Raw genomic sequence first — 24,381 nt, 5'->3', positions numbered from 1 at the left:
TTCTCTCGTAATTCTCTTCCTGCCTCACAGGACGGACCTCCAATGCATGATCACTCCTTTTCCAAGCTTTATCCCTGGTGAATGGAAATAACAGCACCACCCTAGGGTTTCTCCCTGACACACCTGCCCTGAGGGGGCAGATCAGAGCTAATAAGGAAAATATTGCGTTGAGATCATGCAGGCCTTGCAAATCTAAGACTGAATCTCCCTTGCTTTGGGTACTTCCTTGGTTGCATTTTATCCACGAGGCTCTGAAAAGGCCAGGTGAAGAAAATGAGTGCATGGGCATAAATAGTCACATTCCTCAACTCCATTGATGGATATTTGCCCATTAATTCCCTTTGCACCCGCTCTCTCAGGCCTTCATTTTCCCTATGCAATTACTGGTCCTAAATCCTTTCAGAGAAGGGAAAGCATGCATCCCCAATAGCATTTTGCATCTACAAATCAAACATATAATTGGCATCTCATGACGGGTACCCACAAATCACAGGGCATTTGAAATTACAGGCACAAGATCGAGAGGGCATTTTCAGCCTTGTCTGAAAAGGTCTTCATAAACCTGTTTGAGAGTGATAGGATAGTCCCCAAATCTCCCATTCCAACACCATTTGCTATTATTTTAAACTCATTATATTTGCTGAGCTTACATAATTTTTCAGCTATCAATGGAAGATTTTATTTGTTACTCCATAATCTCTCTTCCTGCTGTGCAACTCCCAGCAAGTAAAAATGTTCTAACAAAAAGACACTGGCTATCAAAAATAAAGTGGCTGTGTATTAAAATTACTTCTGAGAACTCAAAAATGATTTATTAAGACGATTGTATGCCAATATATCCAAGTATCTTGGTAAACCTTACCATGGAGATGCCAAGGGTCGAGTCTTAGTTTTCTTATGAGCCAATCTCCTTCTCTGTAGAGATATGTCTTTAATAGGATTTGCATTTCAGTCCAGCTTTCCTGAAAATCATATATGTGAATTTAGTGACTGTCCCATTATAGGAGTATTAGAGTGATGTTCCTTAAACATGAAAATTATTAACTTGGGATTCTAGGCATTTATAAAGAATTATGACTCCCGCCAATTTAAAAAAAGGCATTAGACAACACAAAAGACACCATTTGGCTGTTTCCTGTTTCCATTGCTTGCAGTTCATAAAAGTGTAGATTAGATTGCTATTCAGCTCGGTATGGGGAAGCACTTAGTCTAAGCGGGGGCGACTGGGGAGGACTATGTAGCCTGTTTTGTTATTTCATCTCCCCCTCTTCTCTTGCAGGCTACGCCCAAGAGGAACAGCTGAAGGAAGAGGAGGAAATAAAAGAAGAGGAGGAGGAGGAGGAAGACAGCGGTTCAGTAGCTCAGCTTCAGGGCAGCAATGACCCAGGGACGGACGAGGAGCTAGAAACGGGCCCAGAGCAGAAAGGCTGCTTCAGCTACCAGAACTCTCCAGGAAGTCATTTGTCCAATCAGGATGCGGAGAATGAGTCTCTGCTGAGCGATGCTAGTGATCAGGTGTCAGACGTCAAGAGCGTCTGCGGTCGACATGCCTCAGACAAGAAAGCAAGCGTGCACCCCAAACTTCCCAACGAAGCCCACAATTGCATGGATAAAATGACTGCTGTCTATGCCAACATCTTGTCTGATTCCTACTGGTCGGGCCTTGGTCTCGGTTTCAAGCTGTCCAACAGCGAGAGGCGGAATTGTGACACCCGAAATGGCAGCAACAGGACTGATTTTGACTGGCACCAAGACGCTCTGTCTAAAAGCCTGCAGCAGAACTTGCCTTCCAGATCCGTGTCGAAGCCCAGCCTGTTCAGCTCGGTCCAGTTGTACCGGCAGAGTAGTAAGATGTGCGGGACTGTGTTCACGGGGGCCAGCAGATTCCGGTGCCGGCAGTGCAGTGCTGCCTATGACACCTTGGTCGAGTTGACTGTGCACATGAACGAAACGGGCCACTATCAAGATGACAACCGCAAAAAGGACAAGCTTAGACCCACGAGCTATTCAAAGCCCCGGAAAAGGGCTTTCCAGGATATGGACAAGGAGGATGCTCAAAAGGTTCTGAAATGTATGTTTTGTGGCGACTCCTTCGATTCCCTCCAAGATTTGAGCGTCCACATGATAAAAACAAAACATTACCAAAAAGTGCCTTTGAAGGAGCCAGTACCAACCATTTCATCGAAAATGGTCACTCCAGCAAAGAAACGCGTCTTTGATGTCAATCGGCCGTGTTCCCCCGATTCAACCACGGGCTCATTTGCAGATTCGTTTTCTTCTCAGAAGAATGCCAACTTGCATTTGTCCTCCAACAACCGCTATGGCTACCAAAACGGCGCCAGCTACACTTGGCAGTTTGAGGCCTGCAAGTCCCAGATCTTAAAGTGTATGGAGTGTGGGAGCTCGCACGACACCTTGCAGCAGCTCACCACCCACATGATGGTCACGGGTCACTTTCTCAAGGTCACCAGCTCTGCCTCCAAGAAAGGGAAGCAGCTGGTGTTAGACCCACTGGCTGTGGAGAAAATGCAGTCATTATCAGACACCCCAAACAGTGATTCTTTGACTCCCAAGCCATCAAGCAATTCAGCTTCTGACTGTACAGCCTCTACAACTGAATTAAAGAAAGAGAGCAAAAAAGAAAAACCAGACGAAATCAACAAGGATGAGAAAATCCTGAAAAGTGAGGAATACGAAGACCCTCTACAAAAACCTTTAGACCCTACAATAAAATATCAATATCTAAGGGAGGAGGACTTGGAAGATGGCGCAAAGGGTGGAGGGGACATTTTGAAGTCGTTGGAAAATACTGTAACCACAGCCATCAACAAAGCCCAAAATGGGGCTCCCAGCTGGAGCGCCTACCCCAGCATCCACGCAGCCTACCAGCTGTCGGAGGGCCCCAAGCCGTCTTTGCCCATGGGGTCCCAGGTCCTGCAGATTCGGCCTAATCTCTCCAACAAGTTAAGGCCAATTGCACCGAAGTGGAAAGTCATGCCACTGGTTTCTGTGCCCACAAACCTGGCCCCATACACTCAAGTTAAGAAGGAGCCAGAAGACAAGGATGAAGTCGTGAAGGAGTGTGGGAAAGAAAGTCCCCAGGAAGAGGCATCGTGTTTCAGCTACAATGAGGGGGATTCTCTCTCCAAAAGCGAAACCCCTGTAGAATCCAAAAAGGCTGAGCCCTGTCCCCCGAAGGAGGAGGACAAGCTGATGAAAGAGGGCGGGGAGAAAGAGAAACCCCAGCCCTTGGAGACAGCGTCTTCTCTTAGCAATGGATGCGCCCTTGCCAACCACGTTTCGGCCCTGCCGTGCGTCAACCCGCTCAGCGCCCTGCAGTCCGTCTTGAACAATCACCTGGGCAAAGCCACCGAAGCCCTGCGCGCTCCTTCCTGCTCCAGCCCAAGCTCAAGCACAATTTCTATGTTTCACAAGTCGAATCTCAGTGTCATGGACAAGCCGGTTTTGAGTCCTGCCTCCGCAAGGCCAGCCAGCGTGTCTAGGCGCTACCTGTTTGACAACAGCGATCAGCCCATCGACCTGACCAAGTCCAAAAGCAAGAAAGCCGAGTCCGCGCAAGCACAATCCTGTACGTCCCCGCCTCAGAAGCACGCTCTGTCTGACATCGCCGATATGGTCAAAGTCCTCCCCAAAGCCACCACCCCAAAGCCCGCCGCCTCCTCGAGGGTCCCTCCCCTGAAGCTGGAGATGGATGTCAGGCGCTTTGAGGATGTCTCCAGCGAAGTCTCGACTTTGCATAAAAGAAAAGGCCGGCAGTCCAACTGGAACCCTCAGCATCTTCTGATCTTGCAAGCGCAGTTTGCCTCGAGCCTCTTCCAGACATCGGAGGGCAAATACCTGCTGTCGGATCTGGGCCCACAAGAGCGAATGCAAATCTCCAAGTTTACGGGACTCTCGATGACCACTATCAGCCACTGGCTGGCGAACGTCAAGTACCAACTTAGGAAAACGGGCGGGACAAAATTTCTGAAAAACATGGACAAGGGACACCCTATCTTTTATTGCAGTGACTGTGCCTCCCAGTTCAGAACCCCTTCTACCTACATCAGCCACTTAGAATCTCACCTAGGTTTCCAAATGAAGGACATGACCCGCATGGCCGTGGAACAGCAAAGCAAGGTGGAGCAGGAGATCTCCCGGGTGTCGTCGGCTCAGAGGTCTCCGGAAACAATAGCTGGCGAAGAGGACACAGACTCTAAGTTCAAGTGTAAGTTGTGCTGTCGGACATTTGTGAGCAAACACGCAGTAAAACTCCACCTAAGCAAAACGCACAGCAAGTCACCCGAACACCATTCACAGTTTGTAACAGACGTGGATGAAGAATAGCCTGCAGGTATGGGTTTGCTCCCAGGTGATTGTGACAGTGGCCTTGTGAGGAGCTTCTGGAAGGGAGATGGGTCTGTTTAGAGACAGCTAATGTCTCCCAATACCAAGAGGACAGTAGCCTGCTGGAATAGGACTTATTTTTATGAACGACTAGAACATGATAAATAAGTCCTAACCATTCTCTCAATTTCTCCAGTTTAGTGTTGGGAAATAGAATACAATGGGTTTAGAGAGATGGAGTTCACAGATTACTGCTTCATGACACATGATCCCTTTAGTTACCCAAGGCCCAACTTCAAGGTCCAGCCAAGGCTACACCTCATTTTAATTAATAAGGACTAACTTCTCTCCTTGTCCCATTTCACCACCTCACCTTCCCATAGCAATGCTAATGACTTACAAAGTGATTAAAAAAAAAAAAAAAAGGTGAGCAACAGAATAAAGATTGTAGAGTTCCTGGGGGCAGCTGCTGTACAGAGATTTCTTAATCAGCTCATGAATAGCTTAAAGTTGTCTTGATCATTATTACTTGTAATTAATGTTTTTTGCAGCTTCCTTTCAAGCAATTGCTACCTTCCACTCCCTTCCCTTTGTTTATTTCCTCCCTTAGAGTTTCTATGAAAGAGCATCTACCCTGTAGTCAGATGGTAGAAAAATATTCTCTGTAGAACATTGAGATGAAAAGAGAAGAAGCTTATTTTCTTCTCATCTTTTGGTTTTCCTTAGGATAGACTAATATCAGAGTCCGCCTCTAACAAAGAGAGATGCAATGCATGCCCTTGAGATTTTATTTTACATAAAGAAACAAATGACTTTCTGCGCCCCCATTGCCAATGCCCATGGGGTCCCACAGCTTCAAGGTGATTTGCATCACGTATCATAGAAGTTCTATGCCTTGTAGAGTCACTGGTGCCCAGACTATCTATGTCATCTCCAGGAAAGAGGACAGAGACCAAGGTCACATACCTTAGCAGACTAGTCACACCGGCCACTTTCAAATGTTAAACATAAGCAAGTCTGGGTCTCAACAAATCCGTTTCATCTCCTTTTTTGTATTTTCTCTACTTCCTTTTTTCTGCCCTCCAGCATGATACCCCCCACATGCTAGGAACCCCCTCACATATTCAGGTTGTCCTCCATCTCTGGCCACATCCCGGGATGAAAACCCAACCTGACTTAAGCCTTCGGCACTTGCCAGTTCTGTTTATATCATGTTAGGTTACAGATTAGCTCTTTCGGTTAATTCACAATAAGATATGAACAGCTAGTAATAACTTAATGCATAAGCCCTCATCATCCCCTATTGTGAAAGCATTTGTTTTTAAATAGGAGACTTTCAGATCAAGCCCCAAAGGTATAGGCACTAGCAGAGTTCCAGGTGGAGAGGGGGATTTACACGGTGTGGCTCTGGGCTCACTTCCTGTCAGGTGGGGGCATTCGCTGAGGGTGAGGACGGTCAAAATGAAATAAAGGGTTAAAAAATCTGATCTGGGACTTTTCCCTCAGTGAGAAGATCTAAGAGCTTCCGGTGAAGGAGGACACCATCCTATAACTTTAATGGCTATCTGGGCCCAAATGAAGACTATTGTTTTGTTTGCATGTTTTTATCATAATGATTAAAATGTGTTACTGGCCGATTCATCTCTTGCTTTCCAAGCATGATTTGTTCAGCTCACATTCTTGGAAAAAAAGCCAAAATGCATCTATTGAATCTATCGGTGAGCTTGGGGCTTGGCAACATCCTATTTATTTGCTATATAACAGTTTAAATTTATGTAACTTGCTATTTGCTTTTCTGGTCCTTCAAACAAAAGGTGGATATACACATCTACCCAGAGAGAAGAGAGATATTTCCAGTCCTGTAGTGGTAGGTCCAAACCGTGGTGAAAAGGACAAATAAGTAATGTTTGTTTGTGCTACAATAAAGACCAACTTTCCATCTGTTAGGTTTGTAATCATTTTTTTAAAAAAATTAATATCACTGTCAAAACATTGTGATATGTAAATAGAGAGGAGAGAAAAAGAAAGCCTTAGTCAAAATCTGAAACGTACATACCCGTTTGAGGGAAGCACAGGTAAACCAATAATTTGGAAAAACCTACGCAAAAGATCCTTACAAATCTGTTATATACATAGATAGGATAGCTTTTTTCTCTTCTCTCTGCATTTGTACAGAATAAATATTTCTGATTTGGAGCTTTGAAGCACCATATTACAGACTTATCATTATGTGAAACTAAAGCTCCTTCCTTATATAAACACCATGATGCTGTGATTCTGAGAGAGGATTGCAGAAAAACAGGTTTAAGTATTTGAGACTCGTTCAAAGCGATGGGAGTGTACGTGAGTTGTGTGTATACAAAAAACGGTGCGGGTACTTGGTGTGTTTGTGTTAATACTAAAGATACTCCAGTCTGCCTGAACGGCTCCCACATCTGCCCAAAGGTGGCTTTCTGATGCTTTGGTCCCCTCGGGAAGAATTCCTCCACCCTTAGAACAACATTCATGCAATACCTTGCCCACTGCTTAGGATCATGCATATACGTTTTTAAATGATCACAGAATGAGATCACTGTTATCTAGAACTCTAATTTTAGTTGGTATGCATGATAGCACAAAATGACATACATTTTAGAAAGCATGGTCAAGATCTTATCGAAAATTTGGGAGCTTTACCATATCTACATTCTCTGTAAGACGCAAATTTTGACCTGAATTTTCTTTCCTTTCTTGGATATGTCTTAAAGCCTGCAAAATGCTCTGCCAAATATGAAATGCAACTTCTCGTTAAAAATTAATTAGAAAATATTAAATGTGTGTCCCTATTCTCGGACATAAGTGACCTAAAACAATTTCAGTAGGTATTTGTATATACCGTTAAAAACGACATGTTCTTGAATAATAGAAATTAAACAAAGAGCAAATCAATGAGTCTAAAATACATAAGGATTTGAAATTACAGTTATTACCATGTAATATAGTGTACAAGTTTAGCAGCACACCTAGCCTTGAAATCGTTGGCGGAAATGAATTCTAGTCCAAATAAGCCACCACCTTTGTTGTAGGTGATTTGATAAAAACACATGTTCAGGGTGAACAGCATGTAAGGTTGCCAGATAAAATACAGGCTATACAAGATGGCTGGTTAAATTTGAATTTCAGATAAATTTTTAAAATAAGTATGTCCCAAATATTACAAGGGCCATATTTACACTAAAAAAGTATTCATTACCTGAGATTCAAATTTAACTAGGAATTCTGTATTTTTTTTTTTTTTTTTTTTTTTTGCTAAATCTAGCAGTCCTAACAACATGGATTATATGGCAGTCTGGGGAGAGCAAAATGGGCTGGACCAATTAATATCTATAAGAGGCATCAACCCATCCTTCATCCATTGAATAAATATCCTTCCCTTCCTTCCTCCCCCTCTTCCTTCCTTCCTTTCTTCTTTTCTTCCTTCTTGTCTTCCCTCCCTACACTTCTTTCATCCTTCACAAATATCGGTTGTGCTTCCACTATGCACCAGACTCTATTTAGCAATGGAAATATAATGGTGAACCAGCAGTCATGCTGATTATACTAGCCAAATGTGACGGGTCTGCAGCAAGCACTTCACAAACTATTTCACTTTATTCTCACAAACAGCCCTATGAGATAGGGTTTGATCCAACTATGTTACAGGGGAGAAAAAGGAGGCAGAGAGATTCTGTGTGAATTTCCCAAGTTCCCATAATCTCTAAACCTCATTCGTTCATTATCACCCATCTAGAAAGCCACCACTCCATGCCAAGCACTGTGCTAATCCCAGGGAATAAACCAGTGACCAGGACAAGAGTCTGCCTTTGAGGCTAGTGGCAGACACATAGATGGGCAGCTCTGGGGTAAAGGCTGAATGGACCACAGAGGAGGGGCGTCTACCCAGTCCCGGGGGAAGCTGACGAGGGGAATGGTGGTCTCGGAGACAGTGTGATGTTAGAGGAAGAACTCTGGCTGCCGAGGCCCTCGGGCCTGGCTTCAAACCCCAACTCATCCACTCTTTCTAAGATGTACCCCACTTCTGTGTCTATAAAATATGGACACAATTCTCCCCTTACAGGAAAGTTGTGAGAATTAAATAAATGTATGCAATTCTTTTCCATAAAGCCTGGCACATAGTAGGTTCATAAGAAAAGATAGTTCTAGACAGTCTCTACAGGCCCCTACCGTGTCCTTCAGCCTCACCTGAAGTGTAGAGAACCTGTAGAGTCTTCCCTGGTTGAGCTCATGAATACCTAAGCAGGTGTCCCCATGGAAACCTCAACCCGCTATTTGATTCTAATGACAGCAAGGACAGCAAAGCTACCACGTACTGGCCTCTTCCTATGAGCCAGGCGTGATTATTCATATCATCCTCACTTTGCAAAGAGCTCAAGGAGTTTCATGATCTGTCCAAGAACATACAGTAAGCGTAGAGGTGGGATTCGAACCCAGGACCACCCAACACTCATCAACTTTCTTCCGCCTCTTGGCTTCTCCTCCACCTTGCCAAATGGTTTCTAGATGCTACTTAAGGCCAGGCATACGTCCATCTTACAGAGAAAAGGCTGTAAAACGTGGCATAAGAGTTGAGAGATGAGCAAGGGTTCTCCTGGGCCTCTTGGAAGCTCCAGCTGCAAACCAAATATTGCAACTCAGGGACCTGGGACTGACCTGCGGGATGAAGCAAAGCATCCTCAGTCTCTTGATTATAATTTCCTTGTTCAGTCAGCTAACTATACATTTACCATATAGAGTCTAACCATGAAACAACCCAAACTGCACTGAAAATATATACGTAAGAATTTTTATAATTCCTCATCCCAGCTCTCATTTTGGAGAAGCAAAATGAGAATTCAGAAACAGGGTCAGCTACGAGGCTACAGCATTTTTAATGCAGCAAGAAAGAAATGTGTCATCTCTTTTAACGTTTTCATTTTATCCAAGTGATCTGCCTTAACTCTCCTTGTGCATCGACACATCTCCATCTCCATTGCACTTCCCCCCCTCGTTTGGACTTTTGAATGCTCAATCCTGACGTGTATAATTTGGTGCTTTAATATAGAGTAACATTATTTTTCATTTACTCCAATCTGCCGTCAGTATCATCTTTTCATTTAACCAGATGCAATTCTTTTTTCTTTCGCTAAATTGAAAATCCATGAGCGACAGGGAGTGCAATGTTTTAATTAGCTCATATTTTTTATATGGATTTATGTCTTTAAAATACATTTGTGTAATTCTTCAGCTAAATTAAAAACGTCTTTCTGTGAAAGTGAGGAGGGGAAAATACAGAGCTAAATTGTGTCATTAGCTTAGGTAGATGCAGATGGAGAGTAGGAGCTGGTGGAGGGATGCCCTCCACCCCTGGAGCTTCTGCTGGGCTGATTTTGAACTTGCCCTTCATTTAAAGAAGACTTTTTCTCTAAAGATTTCTCAAAAATGGCTTGAGGAGGGATTTTTTTAAGGCCCCTAGTAAGTAAACAAGCAGTTACCTTTAACGAACTAATTTGGAACCGAACCTGCCACCAAATAAAACAGGGCAAAAAAAAGAAGGAAAGAAGTCATAACGATAAACAGTTTCCCCTACATTTCTCTCTTTGTCTTTTTTTTTTTTTTAACTATCAAGTTTAAAGCTTTCCACAGTGCTTTTTTCCTACTTTATAGGAGACAAGTGACATTCCGTGGTAAATGGGAGAAAAAGCCACGCAGAACTGAAATCTCTCTAATGCATTGACACTAACTTGCCCTCTATTGTTGGAAATGAGCAGGCACTCATGATTGTTCATCAAACGGCTCCTAATGCAGTTAAAGCATTCAGCTATAATTTCTCCTTGCATTTATAATTACTGTCATAGACTGCACACCTCGGTGAGCAGATTAAAGCTATAAACTATTTAGCCGAGGCTCTAAGACGAGGAACTTGATTTGTCTGGCAGGAGTTATTTGTTAGGGAGCTTGACACTTCACATAAAAATGACTCAACTTGATGAAGAACAATGCAGTTTTAGCAATGCGGGGATTTTAAATCAGTCAGCACGCCACACCCTGCAAGAATCGCCAGGCAGTTTGTTAAATGATATGTAGGCCACGGAGATAACGGAATGCGTTAAGGGTACCAAAATAGATGGGGATTTGGTGTGCAATTGCTTTCTTCCCTGACTCTTCCTCCAAAAGAACAGGAGTTTGTTGAAAATCAGTGCATGTCATGTTCTCCTATTAAATCCAGTGTAAATGTTACATGAGGCTCACCTGGCAGGAAAAGGGGATGCCAGGAGCCGAAGGTGTATGTCACATTCGGGGGTTTAAAGACCTTTGTGCTGCTGTTAACATTCACTTCCCAAAGCTCAGGGATCCAGGGCTATGTGGAAAGTGGTGGTGGTGGTTTTTCCTGGAATATTCTTTGTTTGTTTGTTTGTTTATTTGTTTTTACTTGCAAGAGTCATATGATATATTTAGGCATGGAGGGCGTTGCTATTGGGCTGATCTTCTAGTGATGCTGTGAAAACTCAAAAAAATCATTTATGTTCAGATTGATAAGAAAGCCTGGCACAGATCGGGTGGTGGTCAATGCAGTCCCCTTCCCCTGCCTCCATTTGTGTGGAGGATTGAGTAAAATAGTGCCTAGGCAGTGCCCCGCACTGGATCTGCCCACAAAGCGAGTGCTTGACGACCTTCACTCTCCTCTGTAGTCTCCACCTTGATCGCCTGCCTCAAAAAAATCCCCTTCTGTTTGCTTAAGGCTTAAATCAAGATGTGGGGTGGACTGTGCCATTTTATTTGAAGAAATAGAGAGAGACTATAAGTACAGATTTAACTAAAACAGCTCCGGGGGGGAAATACAAGTACGGGGTGGTGTTTAGGTGCCCTGAGAAAGGATGGAATATATAACTAACCCGCCATTTCTTTCCCTCTGACTTCCCCTTTCTCCGTCTGCCACCAGCTACCTTGAAAAATTCCGTTTGCTATAGTCCAAAATCACCGGTGGCTGTGCCATGCTTTGGAAGATCTGCATTGGAGTTTTCAATGCAAATGGTGATGATGATGTGGATTAAATGTGGAAAGAAAATGAAGTGCTTAAACCATGCCTGGCACAGTGTTCCCTGTCACTATTGTCTTTTTGTCATTGATATTGACAGAAGGATGACATTTATTGAGCAGTTACAGTGTCCAGCTATTGTGCTCGGCCCTTTACATATATTATCTCAATTAATCTTACCCCTAAACTCAATGAAGAAAGAACTGTGATTACACCAGTTTACAGGTGAAGAAACCAGCCCTCAAACAGGTGATCAGCAAGATCACACAGCTAGTAAGAGGCAGAGCTGGAAATCAAGTGTGGACAAATGAATGATTTACCTCCAGCCAGAATTTTGGCCAAAAATTCTCCCAGCACCTTTCTGGTATACCTTGGATTAAATTCTGTTGGGTAATACACCAAAGTGTGAGGTGAGAACGCCATCCACAAGTTACTGGCAGGAGAGAGAAGATGAATGGGCAAAAAAAATGTTTAAATATCCTGAAAGCCCAAATCTTTGACACAGACAACTTTCTACCACTCAGGCCCTCCAGCAAACTGGTACTTTCAATGTGCACAGTTTTATCTGGTATTTTTTCATCTATGGAGGAAAAAAAATGATGTTTCAGGTTATGTTATTTTCAATGCTACATTACTTGATTTCACAGTCAAATAATCCTATTTTTGTTCAGCAGAGGATTTTGTCGTGTTTAATTGTTTATGGCCCCTTGGCCCCTCCTCCCCCCGTATTTGCTGCAGCCTCCACTTCCCCTTTGCTGGCTTCCTGTGGATTCTGGTGTGCGGTAACCATGGAGATGGGTCCCTATTGGATAGTGTTTGCTGTGGCTTAGAAGTCAAAGAACCAATCAGGACCTCGTCATCCCAGAAATGTAAGAGGATGAAAAGTGGGAGGCCTTTGGAAGTGGAGGGAATGCCCGTCAGGAAGTCTCAGGAGAGGAGGACTTCCTGATGCCCAGAAATCCCACGAAGGAAGCAGATGGCTGCTAAGCGCAGTAGGGAAGAACCGGGGCTTGGGAACTGCTGAGGCCTGGCCTAGGGCCGGGTCTCCACTTGCTAGCTGAGGGCTGGCCTCACATAGTGTTATAAGGATAAAATTAAAGAAAACCTACCCATATTCTCCTAGGGCAGTATCAGGCACATAGAAATCCTCAACTAAAGAGAGCTACTCACATAATTGCTAAAATACAGCACCCCTAGAATTGAGGTTGGGTGAACGTGTCTAACATTTGTAATGATAACAACAGCAGCACTTATAACATGCTGGAACTGAGCCCCATTTCCTGTCTTGGGAACTTCCATTTGGGAAAGGCAAATATGAAAACATTCATTGAAGAGTAAATGCCTGTTATGTGTTGGGGGCTGTGGCTGGTGCTAGAACCACAGTGGCGAGCAACAGAAAGACCGGCCCTGCCCTCAGAATGCGGACAGCCCATCACAGAAGAAAACATTACATCACCCAGGCTTTAACTGTGCTCAGCACTGGTACAGGGAAGGAATGGACCAGTGGGAGACGAGGGGACTCAAGGGAGTGACAGCATCTAGAAGCTGATCATAGCTGAGGGACCTTTTGACATCCTCCATGTGTGAAATGACAGTAATGGCTATCACTCATCAGCAATGAAGGGGATCAAATAGATAAAGTATGTGAAACCCTTAGCACAGCGCCCAGCACATGATAGAAGCCAATGTGAAGGAATCTTTAGGCTTTGCACAGCCCTGAAAAGTGAGAAAGTGAGAACATTCCCAGCCCACCGTAAAAATTTGTCCGAGGACTGACACTGCTATGCGGCTTGTGCATCTGGGCTAAGAAATGTCTTCTCCCGAGGTGCACATGCCCATGGGAGCAGAGTCAATAAATGCCTTCAGGTGAATGAGTCGAGCCGTTCTCTGTGGCTGGAGGATAACGGACCTTCATTCAGTCGCCCTTTAATTCATGCTCTTGGAGAACCTGCTATGTGCAGGCTTTGTTGTAAGTGTTGGGCTCCAGCAGCGAAGAAGAAGCCCAGACCTTGCATTCTAATCAGAGAACACGGATTGATAATAATACCAACGGCTAGCATTTACTGAGCACAAAAATAATAGTAACAACAATTTCCAAGAATATGGAGCTGCCAAGGAAATACAGGGTAGCATAAGGGACAATGACAGGGCCACCTATTTTAAATGGGGGGATGTGGTGAGGGGAAGAAGACGAGGAGGTTGAGAAGGAGTTGGTCATGTGACAAATTGGTGGCATCAATGTGTTTGATTCAGAGAAAGGCTGGAGTGTTGAGAGCTGGAGCTGGAGGTGTAGGACGTGACTCAGGAGGTGAGGGGAGGGGGAGACGAGGCCAGTCAGGGCTTTGTAGAACATCGTAAGAACTTTGCACTTTTTTTCCCTAAGCCCAACAGGAAGCCATTGAAGGCGTTTAAACAGGTGCATGGCATGCTCTACTTTGCTCTTTTACAAGGTGCCTCTAGCTGCTGAGTGTGGAATGGATGAGAGAGATCAAGAGCAGAAGCAGGAGGCCCGTGAGGAGGCTGTGGGAGGGCGAGGGGAAAGGTGGTGGTGATCTGGACTGCAGTAGAGACAGTGAGCATGGAGAGGAACAAATGGCTCCAAGAGGCTTCCGGGCCACTCAGAACTATTCTTTCTAGGAAGGAGAAGGGATGTCAGACAAAGAAGACACGTAGGGTATTAGGACTAATTCTATCAGCTTCCTATTACGGGGCCCTGCGTGGGCTCTAGAGGACCCGGATACAGCTGCTCTTTCCACATCTCCCCTGGACCACCCCCACCGTCCAAGCATGCCATTACTGCCTGTTTCCCAAGAAGAATCTTTTTTGATAAAAGTAAACCACTATTTTTATGCTTCTCCAGGAATTATAAAGTACACAATGAAAGGTCCCTGCTGTGCTCACCTTCCTATTTTTCAATCCTAATTTAATTCCTCTCTCCATTCTGTAATTCAGCCCCCCTCCTCTGAGCGTCAACACTAGGTGGTCCTGACTTCGACAGAAGATTTACTGGCAAGATGAAATGGAGGAACACATTGTTTTTTCAAGATGATTTAATGACCTTTTTGGCATCCCCGTGACTGCTGAAATCTTCTGTAATTATTCAGTTTGGCGGCGGAGAGTTCTGTTGATCAGAGGAAGGCTGATGTAGATGTCAAATGTCAATAAATTTGCAATCCATAATTGTAACCACTTGATGCTGGAGCAGACCAGGAAATGACTTGGTCACAAGGCCATGAATGGTTGAACCAAGACAAGCACCAAAGTATCTCAGGCATTACACATGCAAAAACATTACCTTCTTTTTCCTTCTTGCACCAGCTCACTCTCACCTTCCCTGTCGTTTTTTTTTTTTTTTTTTTTTTACCTCTGTCCCTGCCACTGCTCCCTTCCCTGGTGATGGGCATGCTACATATTCTACTGTCCAAAGTCTTCTGGATCCATCTCTACCAGAGCCAGTGATGCTGTAAACACAGCCACGGGTTTTCCCCAGAGAATCCCCATAAGCTCTTTTTGATCTTGCTGTTCAGGTCTGTTTGGCCTCTGCTAGAGATCAAGCATTGATTTTTTTTCTGCTTTCTTGCTTTCCGACAGCTTGGTTTATATCGGAATGGTCTGTGTCAGGAATTAGAGAATGTTCTTAACAATAGGGAAAAATACCCAAATATAAATATACCATTTGTGGGCTTGCACTTTGACAAGTGCAAGTGAACTGGAAGATACTAGAAAAACTCTGAAGTCATGGAAACATGTAACAGAGACATTTGCTTAATAACTCATCTAATTCCTTGAGCTCACCTTATCAAGTTTTAACCTCTGAATCCTCTAAGTTCCTAGTTCAAAAATGCAGAGTCTCCTCTGTCCTCGTGTTAATTTTTAAATTATATATCATTGTAGAGAGGCCTTTGTGGTGAATATGATGAGCCACTTTTGCATCTGAAATGGGGAATTATAACTGAACATTAGCGATTGCTTATAAATCACTGCGAGCCAAGTGGCATCTGTAACCACACAGTATTAGTTGGGAAGAAATGCAGTGCACAAAACAGGGGAATTGGAAGGAGCAGGCAATTTTCAAGAGAGGAGGTTGCAAGCTGATGATCACAAATTCCTCTGTGTGCTGAGCAATCCTCAGAACCCAGTGGACCTGAGTTGAGGTTTGTCTGAAGCTGGGATTCTGCTCTGTGGCTGCCTTTCATTTTTCTCACAATCGCTTTTTGTTTTAAATGGAAAGTTCTTTGGAGGTTAAGAAATGTGTCCTAAGGCTCACTAGGAATCAGCAAAAGGCAACAGGACATGTCAATCTGAGGCAGTATTCCTGCCAGCCCACTGGAATGTGAGCCACACACTTGGCTTGGGAACACAGGCGCTGAGTGGCTATGCCCACCCTTGCTGGAGAGCACTAGAGAGGTATGTGGGTCAGACTGCCTGGGTTTGAATCCAGGTTCCACTACTCATTAGCAGTAAGAGCAAATGTCCTTACTTCTCTAAGATGCAGTTTCTTCATCTATAAATGAGGATAACTGTCCTATCAAAGGATTGATAGAGAGGGTTGAAAGAGATAATCCAGTTAACGCTTTAAGCCAATGGTTCTCACTTGAACGTGCATCAGAATCATGTGGGGGGCTTGTCAAAACCCAGATAGCAGAGCCCCCTCCACAGAGTGTCACGTTCAGTAGATCTTGGGTGGAGCTAGATAATTTGAATTTCGAACAAGTTCCCAGATGATAACATGATGCTGATCCAGGGAGCACACTTTGAGAACCACTGCTTTAAGCATAATACCTGGCATGTTATAAGTGCTCTAAAAAGTTTGCTCTTATTAGCTTTAATTCAGTCTTTGATCCTGTCTGACACTCTGTCCTGTGTGAAGACGAAGCATGAACTGTCAGGGAGATTCTAGCTTAGTTTACAAAATCAAGTCAAACCAAGATGGCAAGACCATCCAGATCATCTATTAGAGGCCTAAACAGCGAGCAGAAGCTGCAGTACAGAGGCCACCCAAGGAGAGGACCAAAATAGGAAAGCGGGAGGTGGCCTGGCAATTTGCACGACCCTGCTGAGATCACTTAAAGGGGTAGACAATATCAACTCAGTTGTTTCTGCTGTATCAGGAAGAGTTTTCCATCTGAAGAACCTTGATTGGCAGTCAAAGGAATAGGTCCTCCTCTTGACTTAGCTTCATACTTTCCTTAACTCTGAAAAGATGGGCCATAAATTTATTTTGGAAGCAATAGTTAAAACCATTTAGCATGTTAACTCTAAATTGTGTTTATCAACATCTCTTGTTTATAATTGACTGCAAACCAAGTCAAACTTAACTTAGTAAAACAGGGAATTGATCAGCTCATTCAAAGATAGTGTTGGTTTCATGCACAGATGGATCCTGGGTTGAAAGGATGCATGTCATCAGAACTTGATCTTTCCTGGTCTTTCAGCTCAAATTTCCTCTGTGTTGTCTTCATTTTCAGACAAATGTCAAGATTGCCTGGACCAGCTCTAGGGTTATAGCCTACCAGGTTAGGAGTTTCTGTGGAAAGAGTGCCTGTTTCCCAAGAATGCCAATCAAATATGGAGATTGAATTTAATTGACCTTTGGGGTCACATACTCTTGAAGCAATGCCTGAGGCTGGGAGAATGGGATGCTCTCTTCAGGCTGGGTCAGATGCACACTCCTGGGAACGTTGGGTAGAATCAATACTTTAGAACTTGGGCTGAGATTGGTATGGCCAGAGGGCTGTGACACAAGTGGTTTTGGGGGAAAATGACCCTGAATCTAGCTCATCTGGTTCAAGCTTGACCTAGGCCATCTTTTCACTCTCCTGACATCTGCTAAGTTTTTTGATTCTGAAATGACAGCGAATGGCCCCACTATTTTCTTGGCACCTCAGCTTAGGATCTGTGAACCCTCGTCTTTCTCTCCTCTCTTCCACTTCTCTCCATTTCACTAATTTTTCTTGATTGGACCTTCACAGTGCTTTTCCCACTTTACCCCTTCTGCTTTGGATTCCACAGCAGTTAGGTTAGTTGAAGCACACCCTGTCTCTTGTAAGGACTGACGCAGGAGTCATCTTTAGATCTTCTCATCTCTACTTACTGCCCTGCGCCAGTTTGCCCAGCACACAAATGCCAGATCAAAAGTCATAATCCAAAGCTCATATCATAATGAGAAGAGCTACCATTTCAGGAGTGTTTATTCTACTTCAGGGACTTCAAATATAGTCTGTCTCATCCTTATATTAACCATTCTCATCATTTAAATCTCAACTTGAACATCATCTTTCCTGAAAATATATCTAAATCAGGAATCATCAAACTTTTTCTATAAAGGGCTAGATAGTAAGTATTTTCATGGTTGCAGCTCACAGTCTATGTCACGACTACTCGGTCTGCCATTGTAGCATAAAAGCAGTAATAGGTGATATGTAAATGAATGGGTGTGGCTATGTTCCAATAAAACTTTATTGATAGACACTGAAACGTGAATTTCATATAATTTTCATGTGTCATAAAATAGCATTCTTCTTTGACTCTTTTTCAACGTTTTAAAAATGTAAAAACCATTCTTAGTTTGAGGGCCCTACAGAAACAGGTGGTGGGCTAGGTTTGGCCTACAGGCCGTAGTTTGCCAAGCCCTGGTCTAAAGCCAACCCGCCCTCTCTTATGTCTCTTTCTCATCACTCTGTTTTATTTCCTTTGTTAGATCTATAACTATTTGATATTATGTTATTTATTTGTGCATTTCTTTGTGTCTAGGCACTGTGCTAGGCTCCAAGGATACAGCAGTGAACGTGTTGACGTTTTTCTTCCCCACACAGATCTTAAAGCAGGAGAAAGACAAGAAACTAGAAAACAAATGAATAAACAAGATCATTTCAGATCCCATGAAGGAAATAAATAAAATACCAAGGGCCCGGGCAGTGGTGCTAATTTACTTTGGGTACCCCAGGAAGGCCTCTGTGAGGGATGACATCTGAGACATGAAGGGTTGAGAGAGCCAGTGCTGAAATAAATGAAAAGAGGATTTCAGACAGGGACAGCAAGTGCAAAGATCCTGAGGCAAGGAAGAGCTGGGAGTATTGGGGGAAACTGAAAGCAGGCCAATGTTGCTGGAATTCTGTGAGCTTAGGGTGAAATAAGTTTGAATGTTTAGAGCAGACCTAATTGTGCAGGCCATGGTGACCAGTGTAGATTATTCTAAGTTCATTGGGGGGTTTTAAATAAAAGAATGGCGTGACCCAGTTGGCATTTCTAAAGATGACTCTGGCATCTGAGTGCAGAATGGATTGCAGATGCATGCGTGTGTGAATGTGCCTTTCTTTCCTTACCAGGAAGCTCCTTGAAGACCTCAGATGTGGACTCTACACATAATAAGCCCTCAACAAAAACTTTGTTAAATTAATGCATTAATTAAAACCATTAACACAGCATAACTTTTTTTTGACCCCTTGACAGCAAGGCTTTTTATAGCCAGTTCCTGAAGCAGGTCGATTTATATCCTAAAATTCAAAAATTACAGTTTATAACATAAACTGACCTCCCATTATATAAGGTGGCAAAACAAGCAAATTAATACCAGAGGCAATAAATGTCCAGGCACTAATGCGGCTTGAGTATGAAATCTGTTCCCCTCTCTTTGAGAATAAGGATTCGGAATGAGGATCGAATTACCCAGCACCATCTAAATGGAGCACCTGATTTCTAGAATCAACTGGTATGAATGCAGCCCACTGAAGTATTTTCCATTCTTCCTCATCACTCAGTCAACAGATGTTTTTGAATGCTTACCATGTACAGGGACTAGGCCAGGCACTGGGGTCCTGAAATGAGCAAGACAGAGAAGGTTTCTGCCCCTCATGGAGCCTATGTGCAAGTTGGTAACGATGGAGGGGACAGCAGCCAATAAACAAGGACAATGATTTCAGTGCCGTAAGTGCTAAGAATACAGGTCATTGGGATAGGGAAGAGAAGGCCACTTTAGGTGGGTGGACAGGGAAGGCCTTTCGGAGAAAGTGACATTTTTGCTGAGACCTAAACAAATGAGAAGCAATTGATCATCCCCTGAGTCAAGGAGTGAGAAGGCTAGGCAGAAGGAATGACAAGTGCCAAGTTCCTGAGGTGAGCAAAAGCTTGGTGTACTCAAAGCATCATCTAGCACGGTGGTTGGCAAACTTGTTCTGTCACAGGACCAGACAGTAAATAGTTGAGGCTTTGCAAGCCTGCAGTGTCTACCACAACTACTCAACTCTGCCCTTCCACCACGAAAGCAGCCGCGGATGATACACAAATGAGTAGCTGTGACTGAGTTTCAATAAAATTTTATTTACAAAAACAGGTGGAGGGCCGGATTTGGCGCACAGGCTGCGGTTTGCCAGCCTCTGGTCTAGTATCGTAGAGGGAGATCCCAGAAGCAGACGCTGACGTCCGGCTTCCTGGGCAAGTGATTTCTTAGGAACGTGCTTGCAGGAGAAACCAGTAAGGGAGTGGAGACGCAGGTCAGGGAAGAGGAGAAAGCCAGGCATGGGTATGACTGCAGGGAAAGCCCCAGCCTCAGCCTGATCCCATGGAGAGATCCAGGGTGTTCATTAAGCCCGCCTGGAGGCAAGAGCCCGGCTCTGGTACCCCCACCTCAGTCAGGCATTGGTGGAAGGCCGACCCAGGAGGCATAAGTGTGCAGGCACTGCAGGCCACTGCACGTGCAAGCAAAGCAGCTCCAGCAGCCGTGGGCTGTCCACGGAAGAGAGTTGCACGTGCATCAGTTAGAAGGAAAAACAGGCAGAAGCCAGGATGGGGGCATAGGGATATGGTATAAGGGATCCAAAGGCATCTCTAGAGCGCCCTCTTCAGGTGGGCTTCACTGTGTGCAGGTTCTTGCCTCGTCTGAGAGTGGGACCGAGTCCCTGCAAAGCCTCATCGTTACAGCAGTCAAATGACACGAATCACGTGCCTCGGCACAGGAATGCCAGCTTCATATACGAAGAGCAGTGTGCACGGCGACTAGTTAGCCATTTTCTATCTATTCCTTCTAATCTCCAGCCTAAAAGTTGAAAATAGAAAATGCAGTCTTGGGGGTCAGGACTCCGCTCAGATCCCAACTCTGTCACTTATTAGCTGTGTCACCCTCAGCAGGTTACAGACTTTTGCGAGGTCCAGTCAACAAATATGAATTGAGCATTCTCTATTTTGCAGCCCCTGTTCTGCCCTTGGGGGGCTTAGAGTCAAACCTCAGTTTTCCCGTCTATAAAATGGGGATAGTCATATCCCACTGAGAGTCTGTAGTGAGGGTTAAATGAGAAAAAGATAAGGAAGCTCCTGGCACAATGCACACAGTAGGTGCTTAATCAGTGCCAGTTCCCTCTCTCTCATTGGTGTGCATGGGAAGGCTGTTCACCTGGGTCTCTGATCGATTTCAAAAGCCTGGTGTCTGTATACTTGCAACTCAGATCAACAACAGCCCCCCGTAGGCCTTTTGCCCTGTTCCCTGGACATCTTTCCCAGGACTGATCTGGGCCTTGCCTAATAGCACAGTGATTTCACTCACTTGTTCAATCAGCAAATGTTTATGGAGCACTGATTATGTGCCAGCACCATTGAAGCCCTGAAGACATAAACTTTAATAACAGTGACAGTTAACATTGAGGGAGCAGGCGACCAGTGTTCTCTCCTTATGTCCTCCCCAAATCCTCAGAAGTAGGTTCCGTTATGGATCCCCATTTCGTAGAGGAAAAAACTGAGCCTTAAGGAGGCTAAGGAGGTGGCCCGTTATCACACAGCTCGGAAGCAGCAGCACCAGAATTTGAATGTGTATTTGATAGATCCCCTCATCCCTTCCAGAACACATACACTGTCCTGATCCCTGAAAAAAATAAAGGCTAATACTTCTGAGTGCTTCCTATGTCCAAGGCGCTCTTTTAGACCCTTTGCTATGCCCCGCGATTCTATCCTTCCTGCTGTCACACCGCGTGTGTCCCTGGGCACCCCCATTTCACAGAGGAAGTACCCATAGTTCACAGAAATTAGGTGACTTGACCATCACCACACAGCCTCTAGTGCAGTTTGGATTTAAACCCCGGATCTTCTTGATTCTAGGGCCTGGGAAGCAGCCCAATAAATTTTTTAAATTACCAAGACAAAAAAGAGGCAGAAAAAAAATAAAATATAAACATATATTCAGAGCTTGCTATGTGCCAAGTGCTGAGGTCAGCCCTTCTCTTTTTTAGCTTCTTTAAGCTTTACTCTCCTATAAAGTAGGTGATATGCCCATTGTACAGATGAAGAAACGGAGAGGTAGCAAGATGGAGTCACTCATCTAGGTCACAGAAGCGTTATGTGATGGGGGCAAAATTCAATTACAGATCAGTGCGCCTCCCCCAATAGACATGATCAGCCATATTCCTATGTAAAGAAGGTTTTCATAAGCAGCTGATCTGCGACCTGGGTTCATGAAGAATGAATAGGCATCCATGCTCCCCTGCTCCATAGGTAGCAAAAGGGACTTGAGTGTAGAGTCGAGATGAGTTTGGGGTGATGAGAAGTGGTGGAAGGAAAGCAAACATGTGCCTGGCCGTCACCTGGTCAATTTCCTGACCAAATGCAGGGCAGGAGCTTTCTTCTTCTTCTTCCTTCCTTCACAAGCGCTTTGCCACCTCCGACAACAGGAACTGTGTAACTTGGGCTTGTTGAGAATGGAGAGTGTCTGTTGAGCGTTGCTTCTTGGATGTTGGCCTGCCACCTCCATCTTAGTCACGCCTGCCCATCTTTTTCAATCTAATGAACTCCAACCATCAGTGCAACTTAAGTTCGGCTGTCTGTTCGTGCATAGTTAATATTAAAAATGTACTAACAGTGTGGCTGAGAAATCAAATTATGCACATAAATATGCTGGCATAGCAGAGGCGGCGGCAGAAGCTGAAGTTAGCAACACTGATGCCAGTTCACATTTGCAAATCTCCCGTCAATCTGTCATTAAACATGTTATCAAATGATGATAAGTGTATGCTTCTTGCTTGCATTGGTGAGCCGATTCCCGATGTTGATGCGCATTAATGGGATAATACGCATTAACATAGTTGTGCTTGGATGAACACAAAACATTTTTTATCTGTCTCAGTTTGTTTCCCCCTGTGGCCCCCAAGTAAGTGTTTTGCGTTATCAAATTGCCAAAAAAAATGGGAAAACACATTACTTTTAATTAGCAAACCTTGTTGGTGGTGGGTTTCTTTTTCCCTACCCCCACCCCTCATAATTCCTGTGTGTTGGCAATAAAAGAGAGACAGAGAGAGAAAGACAGAGAGAGAGAGGAGCTCCACTGTCTTCTTTCAGTAAAACGATTAATGTCAGAAACTCAGAAGCTGGCAATTATGCTCTGTCTTAATGCACTGGCCTTTCATCTGGGGCCCTCGCTCTTGACAGGTCTGATCGTTTCAGTTCAGTGATATGAAAGGCAGCAGAGGAAATGATCGTAGACATCCCGGGTCCATCACGAGAGCCAGCGCTGAAATGCAGTCCTGGCTCTGTATCCTGATGCTGTTCAGCAGAGTCAGAGGAGAGCGAGACAGATGGTGGCCCCGGGCGTTGCCCAGAATTATGGGTGTCACCAGGCTGAGTGGGGAAGATGCAGCTACAATCATTTTCCAAACTTGGGAACTGAGAAAATGTGCAAGCCCCCCCAAAGTGAGAAACACTGTCTTAAAAAGCAAAGAGATGCCCTTTTCCTTGATCGCTGGGCACCCACTCAACCACAAGAATAAACACAAATGTAGGCATTGACTTGGTGCAGCAGTATTCAGTTAGAAGTCTGTTATCCTGATGACCCAGGATATAATTGGATTAGTTTTTTTTATCAAAAGGAAAATAAAATTTGAAATTCTTGAATGAACACTCAGACCTTCGTGGCCCAAACACTGGGCCAGTTCCTTATTCGAGAAATGGTGCCGGTGCCCAACTTTCTTTGAAGTGATGTTCTGAAACATTAGGATTCTATTCTTTTCACAGATCTGCTAAGCACACTTTTGAGATTTCGTTCATTCATTCATTCAACACAGATGTATTGGACACCCACTGTGTGTAAAGGCCACTGTAGACTCAGGGAGCCCCATGGACGTGATTCCTGCCCTCATGAAGCATACGGTATTTGGGGAAAATGCATTAGTTTTAAAAATCACTACATAATAATTAATTAATTTCCATTATGAAAAGTGTAACTGGAGGAATATGGGGTGTGATTATTGTAGCATTTACTTCTCAAGCTCAGCGGAAAGTGTTCTTTGCCATTAATAATGCCAGAAGGTTATGGTGTTTGGCCTTCCTGGATTCTTGTTTACATGCGTTTTAAAATTAACATTGACTTCTTGCCATTTGGTTTGCTTCTAAGCGTGGTGAGCGACTTATTAATGATTAGAATTATTGTTGCTGTTACGAATGTGCTAATTAAAAGAAAATTCTGTCACGCGGCTTTGTGAGGCAAGCACGAAATTTTACAGTTAGAGACGTCAGGACTGGAAATGTGGAGAGAAAAGTGTGAAAGAATAAAAAAGACAGAGTTCAGAATAAGGGAGAGAGTTCTCAAGATTCCTCCCATCCTCCATTGTAGATTAGTTTTCACGGCATTTTCCCTGCTCAAGATGTGGAGAAAAATCCACTTGTTTTTTGAATGGAGGTGTCACCTTTTTATTTTCTTTGTCTTAGGGTGGAAATAGCTAGCTTCCCTCAGACTTGAACCCTGAGGACCTCTTGTCATCCACAAGTTCATTCCAATATGTAACACTTCTGAATTCATGATCAGGTGCCTAGGCTGGACACTGAGGTTGCTAACATGACAATACACCGTCCCTCTCTCGAGGGAAGCATGACATAAGGGACAAGAGAAAGAAGCAAATGCACAATTTCAGCGCGTGGGCATGAGTGCCATGATGAGAGCCTTCCAGGCACTCAGAAGAGGGGCTCTCAACCTGGTTGGTAGTAAGAACAGACGATTTCCTGAC

At 44.1% G+C, this 24,381-nt stretch overlaps 1 protein-coding gene across 4 annotated transcripts in view; it reads left to right on the top strand.

Moving 5' to 3' along the window:
* Window positions 1–24,381, top strand: part of TSHZ2 (teashirt zinc finger homeobox 2) — a 439,977-nt gene that overhangs the window by 258,259 nt on the left and 157,337 nt on the right. Inside the window, exons 2-3 of one of the 4 annotated variants that reach the window (XM_087445107.1) lie at window positions 1,280–4,354; window positions 5,854–7,634. In XM_087445107.1, coding sequence (XP_087301233.1) covers window positions 1,280–4,347 — 3,068 coding nt within the window. In that variant the 3' untranslated portion in view covers window positions 4,348–4,354; window positions 5,854–7,634. Of the gene's footprint in view, window positions 1–1,279; window positions 4,355–5,853; window positions 7,635–24,381 lie in introns of those variants that run through there. The other 3 variants (XM_087445108.1, XM_087445106.1, XM_087445109.1) reach the window with 3 other exon arrangements.

Source organism: Ceratotherium simum, chromosome 21, assembly GCF_057802395.1.
Source record: "Ceratotherium simum simum isolate JZ-2026a chromosome 21, ASM5780239v1, whole genome shotgun sequence".
In the NCBI taxonomy this organism is placed as follows: Eukaryota; Metazoa; Chordata; class Mammalia; order Perissodactyla; family Rhinocerotidae; genus Ceratotherium; species Ceratotherium simum.
This window is presented reverse-complemented; position numbering and strand designations above follow the sequence as displayed.